Source organism: Cinclus cinclus, chromosome 1, assembly GCF_963662255.1.
Source record: "Cinclus cinclus chromosome 1, bCinCin1.1, whole genome shotgun sequence".
NCBI classification, from domain to species: Eukaryota; Metazoa; Chordata; class Aves; order Passeriformes; family Cinclidae; genus Cinclus; species Cinclus cinclus.
The window spans coordinates 129,897,192-129,918,215 of record NC_085046.1 but is presented as its reverse complement, the minus strand read 5'-3'; the positions used below and the strand labels follow the sequence as shown (position 1 = coordinate 129,918,215).

The following is a 21,024-nucleotide window of genomic DNA, read 5'->3' as shown; positions in this document are numbered from 1 at the left end:
GAGACAGAACATTGGGTTAGATAGACCTGTGGCTTCAATCATTGTGTCTGCTCATCTTCTTAAATTCCTGTGGCTATGAATAAACCTGTTGTTAGTTGTGCATGTATGCCTGTCTTGAAAGACTAAAGATAGCAAGAATGCTCATCTGACTGCAGTGGCATCTTCATTTTACTAAGATGAGACACTCCTAATCAGTAGTTTCCCTTATTGCCAAATCCAATTCAATTACCAGTGCACTGTCCATCTTGTGCAGTGAATGAGGCAAATGTTCAGTGGAAAAGTAGTGTTTGACTGTATAATCAAGGGTCATGTCATACTGCACTAGTACAAGTGGGCCAATCAAGGACTCAACTGGAAAAATGTCTGTCTGTAGACTGTCCTTTAAACAAGTTCACTTGTGACTACTGACGAACACTCATCATGCACTTCTGCCAAGGCAGGGGGTGAAAAAGATGCCAGTTTTCACTCGTTAACTCAGAAGCCTCTTTCATAGATTACCAAGAACATTTTTTGGCATACAATAAAAATGCTCTTTAATGACAATAAAAATGACTGCCTGGATTTATTCATGTGCAGTCTACAGTATGGCTTTATTCATAAGCTTAGAAATATGCTCGGGTTGCTTATTCTTTCAAAATCAGAGCAGGCTGAATATTAGCCAAGTTGAGCAGAAATGAAATTCCAGTTCTAATGGGATACAGCTATCCTGACGTAACTATTTTCCACCTTATTATCTTCATTATAATTATCCTTATATATAAAAAAATAATGAATTATCTTTACTAATATAGCATGAATTATTCCAGCAATACAAAGATAATGCTAAGTTATGATTTATGGGAGTAGACCAAGAGGAAATAAGGACAAATGCAGAAAAAAAAAGGCTAAGAATATTTGTGCACATATGAGGGTAAGGACAGATAAGGGAGAAGGGTAAAATGGCTGCTATTTTATTTCCCTTAAAATATTTCAGCAGATTCACTAAAGGCAAATCATGCTTGACCAGCCTGATTACCTTCTATGATGAAATGACTGTCCAGATGGATGAGGGGATAGCAAGAGATATTGTCTACTTCGAGTTCAGCAAGGCTTTCAACTCTGTCTCTCACAACATCCTCACAGGCAAACTCAGGAAGTGTGGACTGTGTGAGTGGACAGAGAGGTGGTTTGAGAACTGGCTGAACAGCAGATCCCAGAGTCCTAATTAGTGGCACAGTTGGAGGCCCATCACTAATGAAATCTACCAAGGTTCAGTACTGGTCCCAATACAAAAGTATTGTTTAACTTTTCATCAATAACTTGGATAAAGGGACAGAGGTGTCCTCAGTGAATTCCCTGGCAACACAAAGCTGGGAGGAGCAGCTGATACCTCAGAGTTCTGTGCAGCCCTTCAGAATGACCCTGACAGGCTGGAGAGATGGGCAGAGAAGAACCATCTGAAATTCAACAGAGGTGAACGCAGGGTCTTGCACTTGGGGAGGAACAACCCCATGGACCAGAACAGGATGGGGGTGACCTGCTGGAAGCAGCTCCATAGAGAAGCACCTGGGAGTCCTGGAGGACAATGCAATGTCCATGAGCTGGCATTGTGTTCTTGTGGCCAATAAGAATCCTGGGGTGCACTAGGAAGGGCATTGGCAACAGGTCCAGGGAGGTGACCTTGTCCCTGTACTCAGCCCTACTGATGCCAAATCTGGAGTTCTGTTTCTAGTTCTGGGATCCATGGTACAAGAGAGACATGGAGCTACTGGAGTGGGTCCAGAGAAGGACTATGAAGATGATGAGGGGACTGGTGCATCTCTGTCATGGGGAAAGGCTGAGAGAGTTGTGCCTGTTCAGCCTTGAGAAGAGACAACTGAGAAGGGATCTCATCAATGTCCCTCAGTCTCCCAAGGGAGGGAGTCAAGAGGATGGGCCAGGCTCTTCTCAGTGGTGCCAAGCAAGAGGAAAAAAGGCAACAGGCAGAAACTGATGCACAGGAAGTTCTACCTGAACATGAGGAAAAACTTCATTATTTGTGTGGGTGCACTTGAACAGGCTGCCCAGAGATGCTGTGGAGTCTCCCTCACTGGAAATATTCAAGGACCAGGTGGACACAATCCTGTGCCATGTGCTCTGGGATGGCCCTGCTGGAGCAGGGAGGTTGGACCAGATGACCACTGCACTCCCTTCCAACTGTGTCCGTTCTGTGATTCTGTGAAAACAAGTCAAAGCTACACCCATGGTGTTGAATCTTTTTAATTGGAATATAAAGATTTGGATCCCAATCTGAAGAGACTCATTCATCTATTCTGAAGTCTGGAATGAATCTTGGTGGAAAAAACCCTGGAGAGCCTTGGTGGATAGTACTACCAGAAACACATCACATTGTGCTGAATTACCTTAGAGAAAGTTATTAAGCTGAATGAAACACAGTGTATTTCAAAACTATTTTGACCAGCAAAGTTCCATCTATAGAAATACAAAACATTTCCAAACTAAGATGTATTTAAAATCTTTGTCTTCTGATTTGGTATGATTTTTTTTTAAACCCTGTAATTATTAAAGTTGATTTAACTTGGGCTCAGGGACAAATAAAATGTAACTTTCTATAGAGAAAAAAAAAAACAGTTTAGTGGTATTTTGGGGAGTGGCAATCAGTAGTAATAACTAACAGATCTAAACACTCATCCTCTCAGATAAATTTTCAATGATAGATTTTTAGCAGTTACATGCTTCTTCATTTGACCTGCAAACTATAATCTCTTCCTCCGACCAGCTCTCATTTTGAACAGTGAACTTTCTCACAACTTTGGTAAACAACTTCATAACCAAAAGTAATTCCCTTTCACTCTTGTGAAAAATGACATACTCTTTGAAAAGAGCTACTCATCCATAAACCTGCTTCTAAGTCAGCAGAGGTCTTGCATTGCCAACACAGAAGTTAAAAAACCCCTCAGTGTGGGTTGCATTATCCAAAGGGGAAGCCAGGAGAGGGAAGACAAAGACAAAAGGAAAGATCAAGTCAATAGTAAATATGTTATCCTTCTCTACTCAATATTCACTTTGTAAATGACAGTTACAGTGATGTTACCTTTGGAAAAATAACAATGCAAGGAAATTCCAGTTCAACTGGGAAGAATCCAGCTGGGGACCAATTATTGAGAGATATAAAAAACAAAGCTTAAAACAATATTGAGCATCTTAATTTCCTCTAAAGCTGAAAATTTACTTAAATCATTTTATCTGATGACTGCAGGTTTCCTTCTACTCCTTTCTCAAAGTGAATTATGCTCAGGCTGTTTTGGTTTTGACAAAGCTCACAGTCCTTTGATTTTGCTCATCCACCCAGGGTCTTGTGTCTGAGGGTATGTTTCTATCCTCTCATAGTTCACTAATGCTTCATTCCATTAATACAACTAACCTAGCACTAGGGAGCTTTCTTGGGTGTTCAAATTGACTCTTCTAGGCTGTTAAATCATTAGAACAGCTCCTGATACTGCTGCCTGAGGACAGTTCACATTTTCTCAAGCAGTCCTCAGGCATGATATGGGAAGCAGCATGAGCCAGGGATCCATCCTTTGTGGATGGAACTTGTCTGTGAGCTCAAGATATCCCCCAGCACAGAAGCAGACCATGTTGTACCACTGGTCTCAGTGCCAGACAGCAGTCTAAGGTACCAGCTAAACTCGGAGCCCAGCTGGCTCCACCCAAAGTGTTAAACTCACCGTCCTGCTCAAACAGAGTTGCTGCATGCAAGAGGCCTCCTGGGAATAATCCCTGCAGGGATTTTTCTCTGTACCTTCTGAACCATGCCTGGTGATTGCTGGTCATTGTGGACCAGAGGCAGCTCCAGCCATTTAACAGCAACAATAATGGTGGAGTTCCAAAGCACAAGAATGTGCCCAGACATTTCATTTCGTTTCCTCAGACATTCCCATCTGGGGGCATTCAAACTGAACACATTCAAAGGACACAAGTTTTAGATGGCGATTTTTCAAATGTTTTTACAAGTTGACTGTCTTGGAAAAACTGCTTGTTTAAAAATGAATTACTTATTTTCTAGTTTTGTCCTACATCTTTATGACTCCTTAATACTTCTTTCTTTTTCTTAATCTAGATATTGCTTATTTGGTTATGTAGGCCTTTATCCTAATAAAGGAGAATGGATAAGTGTTAAAAAAGGCTACTGTATGCAAAGCAAAAGGAGGTTAGCTCAATTTGTTAAACACTACAGCAAAGTTTAGACATTGAAAGTGTAATTTATTGCAAGTAAATATTAGCTCCATTAAGATGCTGTTAGACAGTATGACAATTCAAGCAAAAAGGAAGGATTAAATCAATTAAGAAAAAATGAGATCATAGAATAATTATTGCCTGACCAGGTTTTAATGGTAATTTTAATATTTTGTGTTTCTTAGCTCACTCCACAGTAATGCATATACAAAAATTACATGTCCTGTGACACTGCCAGCAGTAACACCTGGTTTATTTTTAGATTTTATCTTTGAGTAATAGAACAAGTCTACACTCAAAATGAAATAAACGGGGGAGAAAACTCTCTATGTTAGCATATTTTACAACTTCTTCCTAAATGTCTCTTCTTTCTTTACCACTTTATTTTTTTCATTTTCCTTGAGCTCTCAATGTTATTTGCCTGTCTTCTTTTTACAATTACTTTCCTTATAAGTCTCTGCATAACTCCTACGAAATTTGTTAAAAGATGTATGAACTTGCTGGTGTCAAACATTTTTTATTAAAGTCCGGAATTCTGGTTTTCCCTAGCTAAATATCCAGCCAGAAAGATTGTGTTTGACATGTTCTCAGATAATTCCAAAAGATTTCCTAGGTCATTAAGAAGGTTTAATCTTTTTGCCATAAAACGATACAAGTAAAGAATAGCCAGATTTCCAATTCATTCATAAACATATCAAATGCAAAATGCCCTGGAAAACACATTACATGATTGTGATTTTTGCAAAGAATAAATGAAGAACAGCAGTTATTCCAAGCACTTCATGGTGCTTGGAATAAGTCTCTAGTGAGACATTTTGAGCAAGTTAGCTTCCACTCTTTTTGGGTGTTTTTTATTTTACTTCAAAGATGGATTTGCTCCATTTCAGATATAATCATACCTAGTTCCTGAAGTAAACATTAGCAACTGCTCAATACCCCTTTGCTAGCACACATACAACTTGCATTTGGTTCTGCAGGTGATGCCACCTCTTCCTAGCTCTGGGGCAGGCTGTGGATCCAAGACCTGCCCCTGTATTCTCTGGCCCCATCCTTGCTCTGAATCCTTCCCCAGACACACAGGCCTATGGCCCTAACCCAAACATTCAATATGAGTTTGGCAGCTCACCCATTTTTCCTTACAAATTTCTTCATCTGGGAACAATCTCTAAATGGAACACAGCCTCCAGACATTTCTTTATTGCATCTGACAAAATCTTTTCTGAACTTCCAAAATTTCTGGGAGAACTGTACAACAGGAGGCTCTTGTCCAGAGATTTCCATTTCCTTCTACATGCAAATGCTTCATTATTGGACACTGCAGGGGGGTATATTACTTTGTTCTTATTTCGCCTCACTATTTCTATTCCTTCCCTGTCATGCTTTTCAAAATAACATGGTTATTATATTATTATTAGTCTGTCTAAATCCAGAGTGCCAGAACTGACTCCTTGTATTTCTTCACTTCTTTACCAATACTTGTGCTTCTCTGGTATGAAGCCAAAGTATGGTGTAGGGATAGTCTCAAGTTTCTTAGTTCTTTCTGCATATTTCAGCTGTTCTGAGACAGAAACTGACAGGAGTCAAACCTGCTTTCATGGTCAGGAGGACCAGGGAGCATGTTGTTTTCCTTGCAGGAAGTGGCACACCTGGACAGAGGGGTAAAGTACCCTGATACACCCATTCACATGGCAACAAGAAAATCTACCCACCACTTCCTGACAGAAGCAAATGTTACATGCTCTCAGCTAAGGATAGCTTACACCCATGAGAGATGAGGAATTCATTTTCTGAGCCATGATGGAGAAACTTGTTGTACAAATAGTAATGCTACTTTGCATCCTATTCCCACAGGCAGCCTGGAAGCATTTACTCTGACTGTGACTGCATTTTCCAGAACTCACCTATAAAATATCAAATCACAACCAACATAAAAAAGTGACTTTATGGGAGAAGGTGATCTTTGTATCTTTCTCCTTGAAGATCTGAGACTCCTATCTTGCCTGAGCTACTTAGTGTGCTGTTGGAAGGACACAGAAATTATTAGAGAAAGAACAGATACAGAAAGTAAAGAACTGTTAGTAGCAGCATAGAAAAAAGTAGAGAAAAAATGTGACCTTACTGAGTTTGTAGCATCCTGCTTTCAGGACATTAGCTCAAGATTTTAAAAACTCCTATCCATAATTCTTTTTTCTTAAAGTTGCCCATGTCTTTGTTTATGAGGAAATCTGCTAGCAACCTCAACATTACTCATTGATCAGCTGACCTGAAAACACATATTTCAATCTATGGGTAACCATCTATTAGATTCTTTTCCAGAATAAATTCAGAACCAGCATGAGGAAATAGTGCTGTATACTATTCCCCCCTGTCTCCCAAAATATATGGGACACTGTAGGTGTAGAAAAAAAGAGGGCGACCTTGCCCCTGATAAGTCACAGTTGTACTAATTACCAAAGAAGAGGAATAGCCTTGCCCTTAATGGGTTGCAGCCGTGACTATAAAGATAAGTGTGATAAAAGGAGTGGGTTGGCTAGTTAGGGGATCATGGAGGCTGAGGAAGAAGGAATGCTCCAGAGGGACACAAAGAATGAAACAAGGAAGAGTGTTGCTGCTATAAAAGATCTCCTGTGAGGTCAGTCTGGGTCTGATGGAGTTGGAGCCTGCAGTCATAGTTGAGCTAGGTAAAGACCTGTGTTCAGTGGCTGCAAACCAATACTTGCAGTCATAGTTCAGCAGGAAATAGCTACCAGTCAGAGTCTGCAGCTGGCCCCTACAGTAAGAGCTTACTGTGGTCAGAGACAGGATGGCTAATCTGTAAAGAGGAATAAACTGGGACCCTTTTCATGTTGTTGTATGAGGGTCTGTGTCTTGGCTCATTTCTACCCAGAATAAGAGGTCTGCTGCAACAGGACATCATGTCCACTGGTGAAACAGCAGTTCTTCTATTTCAGCGGTGCTTAAATAAGGTGGTGTCTTCAAGGTTCCAAAGCAACTTAAAGTATGTTGTCTTCATCCACAATAGTGTCTGATTACTCATGCCTATAAAATAAGATGTTCCTTAAGTCATGGTACTGTTTCCATCATTTCCAAATTAAATTTGTATGCAAGTATTGTTTTAATTAAGGAAGCAAAGTGCTCAAAATGAAGTCAAAACCAGCATGTTTCTGAATATCAGTGTTCTTTCTTTTGGTCTGATTTTTCTGAAAGACATAATACATAGAGGAGGCTTTGAGCTCCTTGAGCATATACTCATAAGAACAGTTTTCTTACTCACAGCAATTTTCCTCACAGTATTATTGTCAAGGCAAACTCTTTTTCAAACAGAAATGGCATTTCACAGTAATTTGTGGGGGTTGTAACAAACAAATTCAGAAATACAGAGACCGTTTGATGTTTAGTCCATGACTCAGTTTTTTCTGTAACAGCAGATATTCTTTCATGCTGTGGAGGAACTATAAGTTACCTTAAAAGGCAGGGGGCAAATTAAAAGAATAAGAAAATAAAACAAAGGTGGGAAGAAAGAGGGAAAAGGCTTTGTTAGGTGAAAAGCACATTAAAGAAATACAATAGAATTTCTTGTGATGCTGTAAATTGAATTCTACTCCATGTAACTTAAAGAAATACCCCATAGGTGTCTTAAAAGTGAATGTGATTTTGATACATGAAAACTAATGAGTACTAAGTAGAAGAGTTAGCTAGCAGAATGTTGTTCTGTGATTAAAAACTGCTAGCAGAGACTAAAACCCAAACTTTCTGATCTCCATGATAATTGGCTGCAGATGAGCATACTCAGATTAGGATATAAATCCCTGAGGTCTGTCACAGTCCCAGCTAGTCCTCATGGCTCATTAGCTGGGGCTGTTTAAGGGATAACAGCTGCTGCAGGGAGCAACTGGCTGGGCAGGGATATGGTTGCTGATCAGATCTTCCTTTCTCAGACTCCAGGGCCTCTGTTAGGGGCTGGGGAGACACAGACTCAGCACAAACCAGGCTACCAAGCCTCAAAGCCACAGAGAGAGGGTGTTCTACTGCACAAAAAGCCCAGAACTGGAAAGATCAGCTACTGCTGGGGAGAGGCCAACAACTGAGAGATTAAGATGAAAGTTGGAGTTTTGGGAATCAGCATAAAGGTCACAGGTGACCTCTCAGCTATTGAAAAAAACACTGCTGGGAAGCCAGACACACCATTGCTAATATTGCCTTGAGGCACAAAGATTGCAGTACAAACCTCAGAAGGATGAAACAGGTGATTTTGCAGGCTGTAAGATGCTTTGCTTTCTCTCTTTCCAAACATATTATTTGTATGTAACTTCATATTTTGAATAGAAAGCTGATGGGTAAATAAATTGATAGGTATTTGATTACCCTGTATCCTACAGAAGTTTGGCTAGGATTGTGCTTATATTTTAACTAATTATGTGGTAATTTAAAAGATGTAATTTGCAACCACTTCCTACCTTCATCTGCCTCAAGGAAGAGTTTTTATCTCCCCTAGGACTATACCAGTACAGTATGCCAAATTAAAACAATATGCATTGAGATTTAGTTGAAAATCTGAGAAATAAGAAAAATTTTAGCTACAACTGATTCCTTCAGAAGACTTTGTTAATATGAACAGGCAATTAGACCTGACAAGACTTAAGAAATCTATGATGTATTAGTGCATGGCTGATGAAAAATTAAATCCTTTTAAGCCTGGATCTCAAAGTGCTTTTCTCTATAGAGAGGCAATCCCACAGAATTTTTCATCTATTCCATTTTATTTATGTAACTTGTCAGTCTCCTAGAACAATGACTTTTTACTTCTGTACTTGGACACTGCTGGTATTTTACTTGTAAATAGTTACCACAGCAGTACACTTTTGTTTTTAAATATGGTGAAAAGAAGAAAAAAGGAATAAGATTATTTTAATATCACTACATTTACATAGCATAAAATTTCATTTTAGTCCTGAAAAAGAGACTTCTATCCCAAAAAAATCCAACCCCCAACCTTAGTTTTTATTACTTCTCCAGGTACCTATTGGCTCTTTGCAGCTATTTTGCTCCATTTTGCCTGCCAAGCAAGTCTTTACACAACAGCAGCAATTGTCATCACCACCACTACTTATAATATACATACTGTATAGAATGGAACAACTTCTAATCCCTGTAAAGTTGCTGGAATTCTGGAGTGATTTTAAGTATATTACTTGATGTCACTGAGATCATGTTTTTGCCCAGTTCTCTATCATGCCATTTAAGGAACACTCAACTTCCCAGCACAGTGGCACTTTACATATTCTGTTCTTTACAGAGAGGCGTGTTTTTAGCATGCCACTGTTTCTGTGCATTGCTGCATATAAGCAGGTGACCTAATTTGTTGAAACAGAATGCCAGGCCCAAGAGCCTGACTCCAAACTGCCACGTACTTCTATGGGCTGGATCAGAGAACAATCCAAGTGTTCTGCATCATTTAATGTCTTGAAAAGGTTCCTTTAGCCGGCTCTTTGCATCCTGTACATGCCAGACTTAGTAGGGATCCAGTGGTTTCCAAATGCAGGGACCAGAAATCTTCTGGCTTTTGAAAGAAGAAAAATTTAATCTTCACATATTGATTTATACTGAGTGCTAAATCCTTTCATATATTTTCCACCATTTAAATTTAAAAGACAGGCTATAAGAGGAATTTCAACAAATCACAGGGAAAATGGCAGTTGAGAAATGTGACACTTTCAGTTTGTCCATGTAACACCTTGCCTCTGCACTCATTTTCTAGAAAGATGGGCAGCTTACTTCTTAAAGGCATAAATTCACTTAGGCTATTTGCTAGGAACCTGAAAATATTCAGGAAGAGCTCCTATATAATCACACTTTAGAATTTCGGACTTTAGAGAGTTTGAGATGCTTGTTAAGTAGGGTGTGAATGTAGGTATTTCTCTTTGTTGTTATATATCCACAGGTATTTTTTTAATTAGATCTCCAGAGCTGTGGTTTTCAGCCTTCAGTGGCAGAACCCCATGTGTTTTAGGACTGCATCTATTAGTTTTGAGGAAGACGAATAAGAAACAGAAATCTGTTGTTTTTGTTACAAATTTGTCCTACTGGAACAGATTATCAATATTACTTTATGGAGTTTTACATCATTTAAAGGATTACATTTTATTTAGACAAGAGTTTCACTGATACACTGAAAACTTAGTGCCCTATTCTCTGTCACCCATTCTCCCACACCCTTTCTTTTTTCATATTTCATCCCAATGTATCTTCTGCAGGATGTTTCACACTTCTCATGTTCACTTGGGTTAGCCAACCTTTATGGAGTCCATTTACCATCTCCCAGTGGCTGGGGAAAGATAACTGATGAGATCTACTATTGATGTGAATCATTAATCCTTAGTGATGAGTTGTGTCCAAACCCCATCCATACTGTTTTCACAACCTGACAATTACTTTAAACAATTAGCAAAAGACAGTTATGCTAAGTCACAAACTGTTAGGAAATGAAAATGTTGACTGCTTGGTGATGCACAGGTGATGACCAACAACAGAGATTAACCTTATATTTTAATATGACAGCCCACAAACTGAAACTGATACACCCTGTCCTAAGATTTTAGGCAAAAGAGGAAAAAATTAGCTCATTATAAAAAACTGCTCATTATAAACAAATCTGACAAAATAAAGGTATTAGCATCAAGTAATGACAAGCTTCATTTCAATAGCCACAGATTTCCATTCAATCATCTTTATGCACATTACACACATGTAGACAGCTAAAACTTTCCAGCAGGATAAAAGGCTCAGTTGAAAGAACTTCAATAGACCACCATATATTTTCCCTAAGTGCTGAAAAGAAAGTCTTTTTGTTTTTTTTTTTCCCAGAGCTGATGGTCCAGTAGCAAATATTTATTTCATACCACTTACATAAAGTAAATCTGATACCCCCAAAAGTAAATACCTTCTTTCAACAGCTGCTACTTGTTCCACAAACTTTACCACATACCTACTGGCAAATGAAAATATCTTTTTTATTATAAACTAATTCAGCCAAGGTTTAGCCAGCCTCTTATGCCTGTTATAATTTGTATTTGAGACAGCTTTTGCTAGTAGTGTTGGGGCATTTTGTGTGCAACTTACCCAGTAGAGACTGTGTGTTAACATCTCTTCTTTGGATGAAATGTCTTCCAGGGAGATCTTTTGCCATGGCAGTGGAAAGCAGAGTGTGTGCAAATAGCAGAAGGAAATACGCAATCATTTTCTTCATCTTCACAGAACAGAGGGACACACAAGGATGTAAAACTGCAATAGAGGAGAGAAGGAGGTAAGTTCTGTGATTACATAAAAAGATGCATTCCAACCACACCAGTTACCCAGCAGCATTGCTTCCCTTCCATCACATACAAACATGCAGACACGCTGGCACTGGATAATACCTACAGCTTCAAAAGTAAGGTTTACATAATAACATTGCAGTTGGCAGTCCCTGTATAACATTTCTAAATATTGTTAGTTGAAGTCCACGGTTAACATTGACAACAATTCATAAAAATCAAGTATTTTTAAAGCAGGAAAAGAAAGTTTGTTTCACTCAGCCTGTCAGCATAAACAGATTTGAGGAGGACAAATATGTTTTTGTTATTCCGCTCAGTGAACCTTTGTAATTTTTTTCAGAAGTTTAATGGTTCCTATAGTCTGGGATTCTTGCTTCAAAAAATCTTGGAGAATTAAAATAGAGAGAAGAAAGTATGTTTCAGAAACAGCAAGTATAAATGTGAACTGGTGACAATTCATGCTAACATGAAGATAACAGTGCAAGATGAATCTTCTTTACAGAAGAGACTCCTGAGGACTAGCAAGGAGCTTCCCATAGGTTCTGAAGAGATGTTATCACACAGAAGAACAAATTGACAGACAAAATTTCTACATTAAGAGATGATTCCTGACCAGGAGCTAGTTAATGCACCATGAAAAGCCATGGCTGACTGCCACAAACAGAAAATGATATCTGACGTACTAGAGACTTATTTTCTGGCTGTGTTCCCCATTGGTGGTTTCCTTAGACTGAGATTCCTTCTGCCCTCCCACAAACCTTTATTGTTGTGGTTGAGAGCATCCCACAGGAGCCAGATTCAGTCTTGGAGTGGATAGTATGATGAAACTTAGTAAAGGGCTCCCCTAGGTGTGCAAGACATGGATAGAACTACCCAGATTCATAACAAAGAATTGTTTTAACTGAATCTGAGTGGAACTTCTGAAGCAAATTTTAACTGTAATTCTTGGTGATGTAACTAAGACTTGAAAACAATTTTAACAGGGTCTTAAACATGATAAACAGATACGTAACAGAAGGCTACTAAATGCTTCTGTTCTGAAAGATAATTTCTTTTCTTTCCCACCATAAGCTATTCACTGGCAGAAAGTAAAATTCTGAATCAATATTTTCTAATAAAGATATTTTGTTCATTATTTTTCAGTCTTTCCCACACAACCATTATACATAGTGCATTTTTCTGATGATCAATTTATTTTTCCTTTTGTATATCCTACTCAGCAGCCCTAAATGCAGATACAACCTTCTGGTGCATATGCCAAAATAAGTCCTTGCACTCAAAATGCCCAGTCTTACTTCAGTGTTCATTATTATCCAGTAATGGGCAATACATGATTTAATGACATTCAAACTAGGAAAGAGATTGAAATAGCTGGTTTACAAAAATGACCACAAAAATAAATTTCTGGGTATCTAGATGGTATTATTGGTAGATATTTTTCAGTGTTAAAGTAAAAAAAAAAAAAAACAGATGAACACTGGAAACAGCATCTACCACTGGAAAAGGGACTGTGATTTGCTGGAGGCGAGGGTTGTTACATCTGTGGATCACCAATCCCAGCTCTCTTCCCTCCTCAGAACACAACACTGACAGGGCTGTGCCGGGGGGTGGGGGTCCTCTTGCTCAGGCCTGCTCATTCAACACAACTGGACCTCAAAGGATATATGCCAGTTCTAGCACTGACATTTTAGAAAATCAGAAGCTGTGCTCTCAGGACTAAAGAGAGTAGAGAAATATCCTTTTTTGCGAAGCTGTTACAGGACCTAGCCATGAACAGAATGCTCAAGAAGACTTTCTGGCTCTTTAGGACCGCCTGACTCATCTCTCTTCTATCCACTCTAGAGAGCTGTAAAGATGGCACTAAACTCTAAGTAAAGCCATTTTAGCTGTGCCTGATAGCACTTTAAAGATCCAAGAACAATGAGGCAGAGCCTTCACAACACATTACTACGACACAGTGACAGCATGATGCCGAAGGAAATGGCAATAAAGCAGTGTCTCAGTATCAATAACTGAGAGATGGGGACTACTGATTCCTGATCAGAATCTGAATTTTACTGTGAGCTACATATATTTATATACCCTTTTCAGAAAGGCTAGTAATTTTTTACTAGTCCATTAGGTTAAACATAACACAGACAACCTTTACATTTCTACTTAGTTAAATCTTCTTTCCTGTCAGCCAGATGTGATCCAATCTTCTTGTAATCTTCAAAGATCTGTTTGCTCTTGCCAAGGCATCTTGATTATCAAACTGCATGTGCTAATTAAGTCCACAGTGCTATCAGTCTCAGTTGCCACATCTCAGGAGAGTTCCACCCCAAAATAAACCCTGCTACATTCTGACACTTAACATATTCTGTACCTTTGTAGCAATTTTTGATTTTTGGTCATAGTTTCAAATTCACTACACTCAGAGCTGTCCATAAGAACCTCCAGAATTAAGGAAAAAAAAGGTGTTTGTTGTGATTTGAAGTCTTTAAATTTTGTGAGGAAAATGTTTACATAGCATACAAATATGATTATCTGACTATATAAACTGAGTTGTCTCCATAATCATTCATTAGCTGTCATTGAATTCTAAAATACTTTAAAGCAGTATATTTTCAATTTAGTGTAATTTTTACTATCCCTTTGAAAAGTAAGGTTAGGGTACTAAAGAAACAATCACTGAATAACTTATTGTCCAATAGTACTTATTTTGGATTTAGAAAACTTAGATCCTCAGATCTCAATATCTCTACTAGTCTGATAATCAGAAAATAAATCTACTTAAAGATCCACCAAAAAGGATCCAACTTTTGCTAAAATAAAATCTACTATGAACACACTCCTACCTTCACAAACAGTGTTTTAAAATACCGTTTCAAACAGCACTTTAAAGCTATACTTAACAGCAATGAGCTTTGGTTGCCTCATAAAAAAAAAAAAGTAAGCAACGTATAATCTAAAATAAAAATGTAAGCAAAATTGTATCAATTTTCAGTGAGAAGGAAAAAACCAAAAAACCCCAAACCCAAATACCCAAAGCCAAAGGTTGTATATGTGATAAGATACAGTGATCCAAACCTGCTGTCACCCCTTCATCCACACTGAAAGCTTCTGTGCTGCTTTCCTGAGGTGATGACAGCCTGGACTTGTGTGCTTTGCTCTAGTTCCGGGTACATGTTTGTGTCCACTGCTGCCTGCATTTTTACATGACCAGTGTGTACTGTGGTTGCATAGCTGCCCCACATACAGTCCTTCCATGGTTCTCTGTGTATTTTCTGCGTCTTCTGCAAGGTCTCCTGTCCTCAGTCTAGAAGCTGGTTGGTGTTTACTGCATCACATTTGCTATTTAATATTTCATTTTCCCAGCAGGCTAAGCCCTTCTGTCACAGCCCTCTCCATCTTCCCACTGTTGATTAACCCTTGCTCTGTCAGCTGAGAACACGTTCCCAAAGTACCAAACTTACAAAGTCATACTTTTGTGGCTACCTGGACAATATATTTTGGGCACTTTGATTCCAGCTGTCAGCACTACTCCAACTCCCCTGGGCCGACCCAAGACCAAATCACTGCAAGACAAACATCCTGAACAGCTAAAAAAACCCCAAAAAACCAAACAAAAACACAACAACAACAAAAATACAAAACCCCACCCAAACCCGAAACAAACCAACAAACAAACAAAACCAACAAGAGGAGGTCTGGCAGTCCACGGGGCTCTACCAGGTTGAGCACCAGATTCACCAGCTTTCACTGCTCCATTCCTCTATCCACAGTGAGAGGAAGAAGAGTAGGGCTTTCACAGCAGCCTTGGAGCACTCAGTGCAGCACAGTGCTGTGCTGGACATGTGAAGAAGCTGCTAACAGAGAAAAGACAACTGCTGCTCACAGAGGTACAATCTGGTGAGGGCTGCTGGCAGTATCTGCAGCTGTCTAGAAGAAGTTTGGCATAAAAGTGGAGATTCTCCTAGATGGCAAGTAAACAGACAGGCTCTCTGTTCTTTTCAGGCTTCCCTCATTCCCTAACTGGCTGCTAGTCAAGAGCTGAACATTGCCATGGTGCGTTCTTATCAATTTTACCTGAGCTAGCTTAGCCATATACCCATCCAACAGACTAATTTTTCTGATGCACTGTTATGGACTTTCATGAACCACAGTGTAGGAATACTACAAAAAAAAAAATTGATATTTAATCTTTAAAATATATCAAAACATCTATTTCCTTTGTTAGGTAGCAGTGAAATAATACAAGGCTGTCTCTATGCTTTCATAGAAAGAAAAGTCTCCTTGTAAGGGATTGATGGCTGTTTTGGGCAGATACTACTGAATATTCAGTGTCAGTGGTGATAAATCAGTGACCTTCTCCACTGCTTGAGGCAGGTTATTAATAATTTTCCACTGTGATAACTCTTAAAAAATATCAAGGGAAAATAGATGCTCTGTGGCTTATGCCAAAGCCAGTGCCCTTCCATCTCTTACCACATTTCAGGAAAATTTCTTTTACAGAGAAGCAGAACACCCCCCTCGCCCCCCCCCCCACTGATGTGGAAGATCACCTTTTTTTCACTCAAGTACCTTAAAATGTACCTGCATTTGCTGAGCAGATCATGCTGAAAAACAAATTGGAAAACAAGGGTAGTTATATGTTTCAGCTCATACCTTCTGCTCTTCTGTATGGTCTCCTTCTTTGTCTTGTAGTACAAGGTTCCTTCCAAGGCTAAATCAGAAGCATAAACTCCACAAATCCCTCCCTCTCTACCTTCTCCAGCTACCACCCAAAACTGGCACAATGCAGAGAAGGGGAAATTCTCATTAGTTCTGTGGAACATCAACACCTGCAAATAGTTTCCACTCTCTTGAACCCTGTATCATTTCTCATCATAGATGGGAGGGAAAGAAAAGACAAAAAAGCACCAGAGGCAACAGTTCTTAGCACTACAGAGGTTGCCTTTGGCTTTTCTTCTTTCATAGTTAAAAGAGACAGCCATTTATTCTCCTTAAGCTTCTGACCTAACTTCAGTGTTTTTAAGGTATAAAGAACACAAGTGCATAGAAGAAAGCCATTCTGGAGTTCTTTCAGCATTCCTTATCATCTCCCCATTTTTAAGAAAATGGGAAACTGATTAAATCAAAAACTTCCACCAAAGCTAAATGAACTGCAAGCAGTCTATGTGAGTCAATAAAATCAGAGTCTGTTTCCCCAGTTTAGCAAAGATGGTGAGTTACTTGGAAAAATAAATGAGGTCTTATTACATGAAAGCCACAAAATACCTCTTTCTCAATCCCACCATCTCAGAAATTTAAAAAAAAAAAACCCAAAAAAAAAAAAAAAAAACCCAAACCAAAAAAAAAGGACTTCAGGCACTGTAAAGCCCTTTTAACTATCAGTTACAATATATTCCAAAGTACTTCACTATCCACAAGCCAGAACATGCATTACAAATTCACTACTCATTAAAATCACTGTGTAGCATGGGCATCAGGAGATAGAGTATCAGTAATTTTCTCCATCTTTCTGGACCAGTTGCTGACACAAGCATTTTCCAGTTCTAAAAAATGAGCTATAGAGGCCCACAGAGTCCAACATAATAAAACACCTCTCCCTAGCCATGCAGGTGTTGTGTGGGGGCAGGTGGCCACAACTGGGAGGGTAGTATTTAGCACATCAGCAAGAAGCACCATCTTACCTTCACCATGAAAAAGAAACACTTTACTGACATCCTGTTCCACCAAGTGATGGACTGCATTTTCTGTAACTTCTTGCTGCAGATGGAAGTCTTCACTAGGCTTTGCAGCACAGCACCAGTAGACATCTATTCAAATCAGGACTATCAACTGCATTTCATCAGTAGAGTTAAATCACCAAGAAGAAACAAGGTTGCAGGTGCTGTAAGTTTGTAGATTCCTCACATGCTGCTCAACCCCGATGGCAGGCACTAGATGTCCATGAACCTACCCAAAACTGCATGATGTCCTGCAAAGCAGCAGAGCAGTACTCACTTGTTAAGGCGTTTTTAGGTCATGTTAAGAGGCTACCTTGGACCATTCATGCTGTCAGTAGTATGAGATAAATCTGGGAAACTCATTATCCGAAAGTCAATTAATAATTCTGGTGTATTCTGAGACAGCCAACTCAGTTACAAATAGCTTTCACAGTAGCACAGCAGGCCACCACAGTAACTAAAGGAACTGTTGACTTGGCAACATCAGCGTTGTATCAATCTGAAATGATGAGTGTGTAGACATTATGAGTAACACGAATCTGCAGTGGATTTAGGACCAGAAGTGGTGTACTCCAGTGCGAGAAGACTGGGACAAATTCTTTGCATAGATCCATGAAGCTTCATGGCTGCAGCTTGTTTTGTGTCTGCAGTAGGGCACAGTCTTAGCATGTGACAGCAATGTCTGTTCCAGACATGTCTGCATCATGGTGGGGACAGGGTGACAACCACAGACTCACAGAGTCTTCCAGCTTTGTCTCCTATGCTTCATACAGTCCTCCTCATTCAGCACATACAGTTACCTCAGCAACTAAAAGGACATTCCAGTGCTTTCTGTACTGAGAGATCCTGCCTTGTATAGGAATTGGGCTGTGGCTGAATCTCCCACCAGTACCTATTTATTCCAGCTGCTGTTGCAAAATCCCACAGCGGAGTTGTAACTTGGACTAATAAAATTAAATGTGACAGTGGGGTAAATTAACTTAGATTTTGAAACAGTACAGGAAAGAGCCAAGATGCATTACAGAGCGGTTCCTAGGAGGGGAGGTGAATGACTTTTGATCATCAGCCAAATATGCCCATAAACCCAAACCTGTACATGATACCCATGTGCAGAGCATAACTGAAGGTGCTACAGGATACAGGAGGGCAACCACGTTCTGGAGGCTGTCCAAAGAGTGCTGGGGATGGAGAAAGGACAACTTGCCTATCCAAGTACAGAGGCCAGAGAAGCACATACATGAATTGATGAGTTCAGACAGCGAAACATACAGCATATCAGAAAGAGCAGAGATCAGCGTTCAATTTTACTGTCAGGTGTAAATATCATAGTAGGACTTCTACACAACAGACTCTGTTATTTAATGGGCTTAGAGTATATGTACTACGTATATAATTTAATTTTCTACAGCTTTAATGAAATGAAGAAGATTGAGGGATCTGTTGCATAATTTAAAGTCATCCATCTGAATGACATACAGACTTCCTGATATCACTGTTGTAAAATGAGTAACTCCTAAATCATATAATGATAGAATGATTTAGATCAGAAAGGACCTCTGTAAGCCATCAGGTCCAACGTTTGCTCAGAGGTGATGCTGAGGACCATTCAGTAACTTCAGAAACTCACCACATAAAAGTTAATGGTGGCGCTATAGAAGAGTACACCCATACTATGGTTTACTCTGCATATTTTCCAGTGGTCAGACAGCAAGCTCTAGCAGTGGGAATTCTTATTTTATGACGGCATCAGTCTCCATGCCATGATTTTCTTCATTTGCCACTTGGACAATGGACCTTTTCATTATCTTGTTCTTTTGAGAAAGACTCGTTTGCACTTTCTGGTACTGAATCTCATCTAGAGTCAGAGTTTCCACGTGTCCAGAAGAGTAGCATGGTAAAACTGAGAAAATTCACTTTTACCATGCAGAGTAGGTATTTCAATGAAAGCATATATGATATACTTGTAGGCTGCTTAGTTTTGTCTCTAAATTAGTCACAAACCACAACAGACTGTTAACTGCAAGCAGAAAGGTTTGGGGGGGGGGGGGGGGGGTGAAAGGATACAACAGTTCTGAAACTTACTTGCGAAGTCACACTGACCCCAGTACCAGCACCACAGTTAACCAATAATGTGGGGATTAAACCCACTCCATTCCAAATATTCTTTGCTCATAATGAAAACATTAATAATGAGTACATTGTTTAAAAAGAGCTTGTTGATGATACCCACCATGTAATTAAAGAGTGCTTACTGTTTTACCCTCCTATGGAGATGGTTTATAAGTCACGAGAGAGTATTTAGATCTGATTAGCCTTTCCCTAGTTAGCCTGGACAAAAACATCTTTTACCATCACAGCTGGGTCCCTGCATCCCAGCTCACAAGCAGTAGAATGTACATTCCCTTGTTCATGGGAAATCCCAGTGAAGTCAATGGAGAGACTCACTTAATTAGTTGTGAATATTGAGTGCAGGATTAAGGATCTTTAACTGCAGCTTTGTGTAACTAAGTGCTGCACTTTCTGAAGGTATAAAATAAATAGAATTTAATTTGATGAATATCACAGTGATATACAGTATATGAGGAAAATCTCATGCTTAAAGCTGAGCTTTTCATCTACATGAAAAGCATAACACTCAAAAATTATTTTGTAGATTTTGTAGGATTTAACTGGAAAGCCAGCAATATATCAAGCCAGCTCTTGAAATAAGGAGAATTTTTGATGGGATACGGTTTGGTAATTTCTTCTGAAGTAGTCAGCTTCTGACAGAAGCACAGCTTTAACACATAACACATCACCTTTTCAGACCTCAGTCAGGATCGTTCACCCTTTGAATGACGGTCCCACAAGCAAAACCAAGCATTTAGGAAGTATCACATAAATCAGCAGGTTGCATTCTTCTCTCTCAGTCAACACTCTACAGTTTAGCAGTGATAGAGGCCAGTTTGACACAGAAAGAACTGTCTTCTGACACAGGAATATGTGGTCACTAAAGATGGCATGATAATTTTTGCCAGATGAGCACTGTCTCAGGAGGGTTTCCCGGGTATATTACATTCAGCAAACCGTCCCTCATTCCTTCCACCTCCAACCAACGCAGGAAGCCTGGGCAGCCCCTAGCCTGCACGTCCCAGGTGACCCCTGCAGCTCGGAGCTACCTGTGGGCTGTACCCTGGCACGGGGATGAGCCGCAGCCCGCGCTGCCGCCAAGCTGGAAAAGACACCTGCAGGCTACTCTCGAACACGTTTCTAAGCAAAGTTTGGTTGCGACGCTACACAGATCTTACAAGACGGTGTGGGGGTTTCCTTACAGCAGATACACTGTTAAATGAGTTACTGCGGCATGCGCGGTGGGGAGGATAAATGAAGAGTTTGCTCAGACCCACGCGGTCCAAAGGAAAGGGAAACCCTTCTCCTGCGAGCTGCACCACGAGCAGCAAACCGCTCCAGCGGGACCCAGCAAACTAACATCCAACCCGGCCGCAGATGTCGCCGCGGCCCCTCGCCTCGGCCTCCCGCTCCCCGCCGGGCCCCGCCGCCCGCGGGGCCTTCCCGGCCGCCCCCCACCCCGAGGGGCCCCCGGGGCAGGTCCGTCCCTCCGCAGAGCCGAGGCCCTGGGGCGGGGGTGGCCGCCGGCGATGCAGAGCCCCGGGGTGGCAGTGATGTCGAGCCCCGCCGGGCAGCGCGGGACACGGCGGGGTGCGGTGTCCCCGGGCGGAGCGCCACGGACCCGCCGGCGGCCGGGAGAGGCGAGACGAGACGAGGCGGGGCGGGGCAGGCGGCAG

General features: G+C 40.4%; 1 protein-coding gene across 1 annotated transcript in view; it reads right to left on the bottom strand.

Annotated features, from left to right (window-relative positions):
- MATN2 (matrilin 2) overlaps window positions 1-11,476 on the bottom strand; it is a 57,768-nt gene extending 46,292 nt beyond the window's left edge. The window contains exon 1 of the mRNA XM_062490456.1: window positions 11,335-11,476. Within this exon, the coding sequence (XP_062346440.1) occupies window positions 11,335-11,461 (127 nt within the window). The 5' untranslated portion in view covers window positions 11,462-11,476. The remainder of the gene's footprint in view (window positions 1-11,334) is intronic.
- Window positions 11,477-21,024: the final 9,548 nt, after the last annotated feature.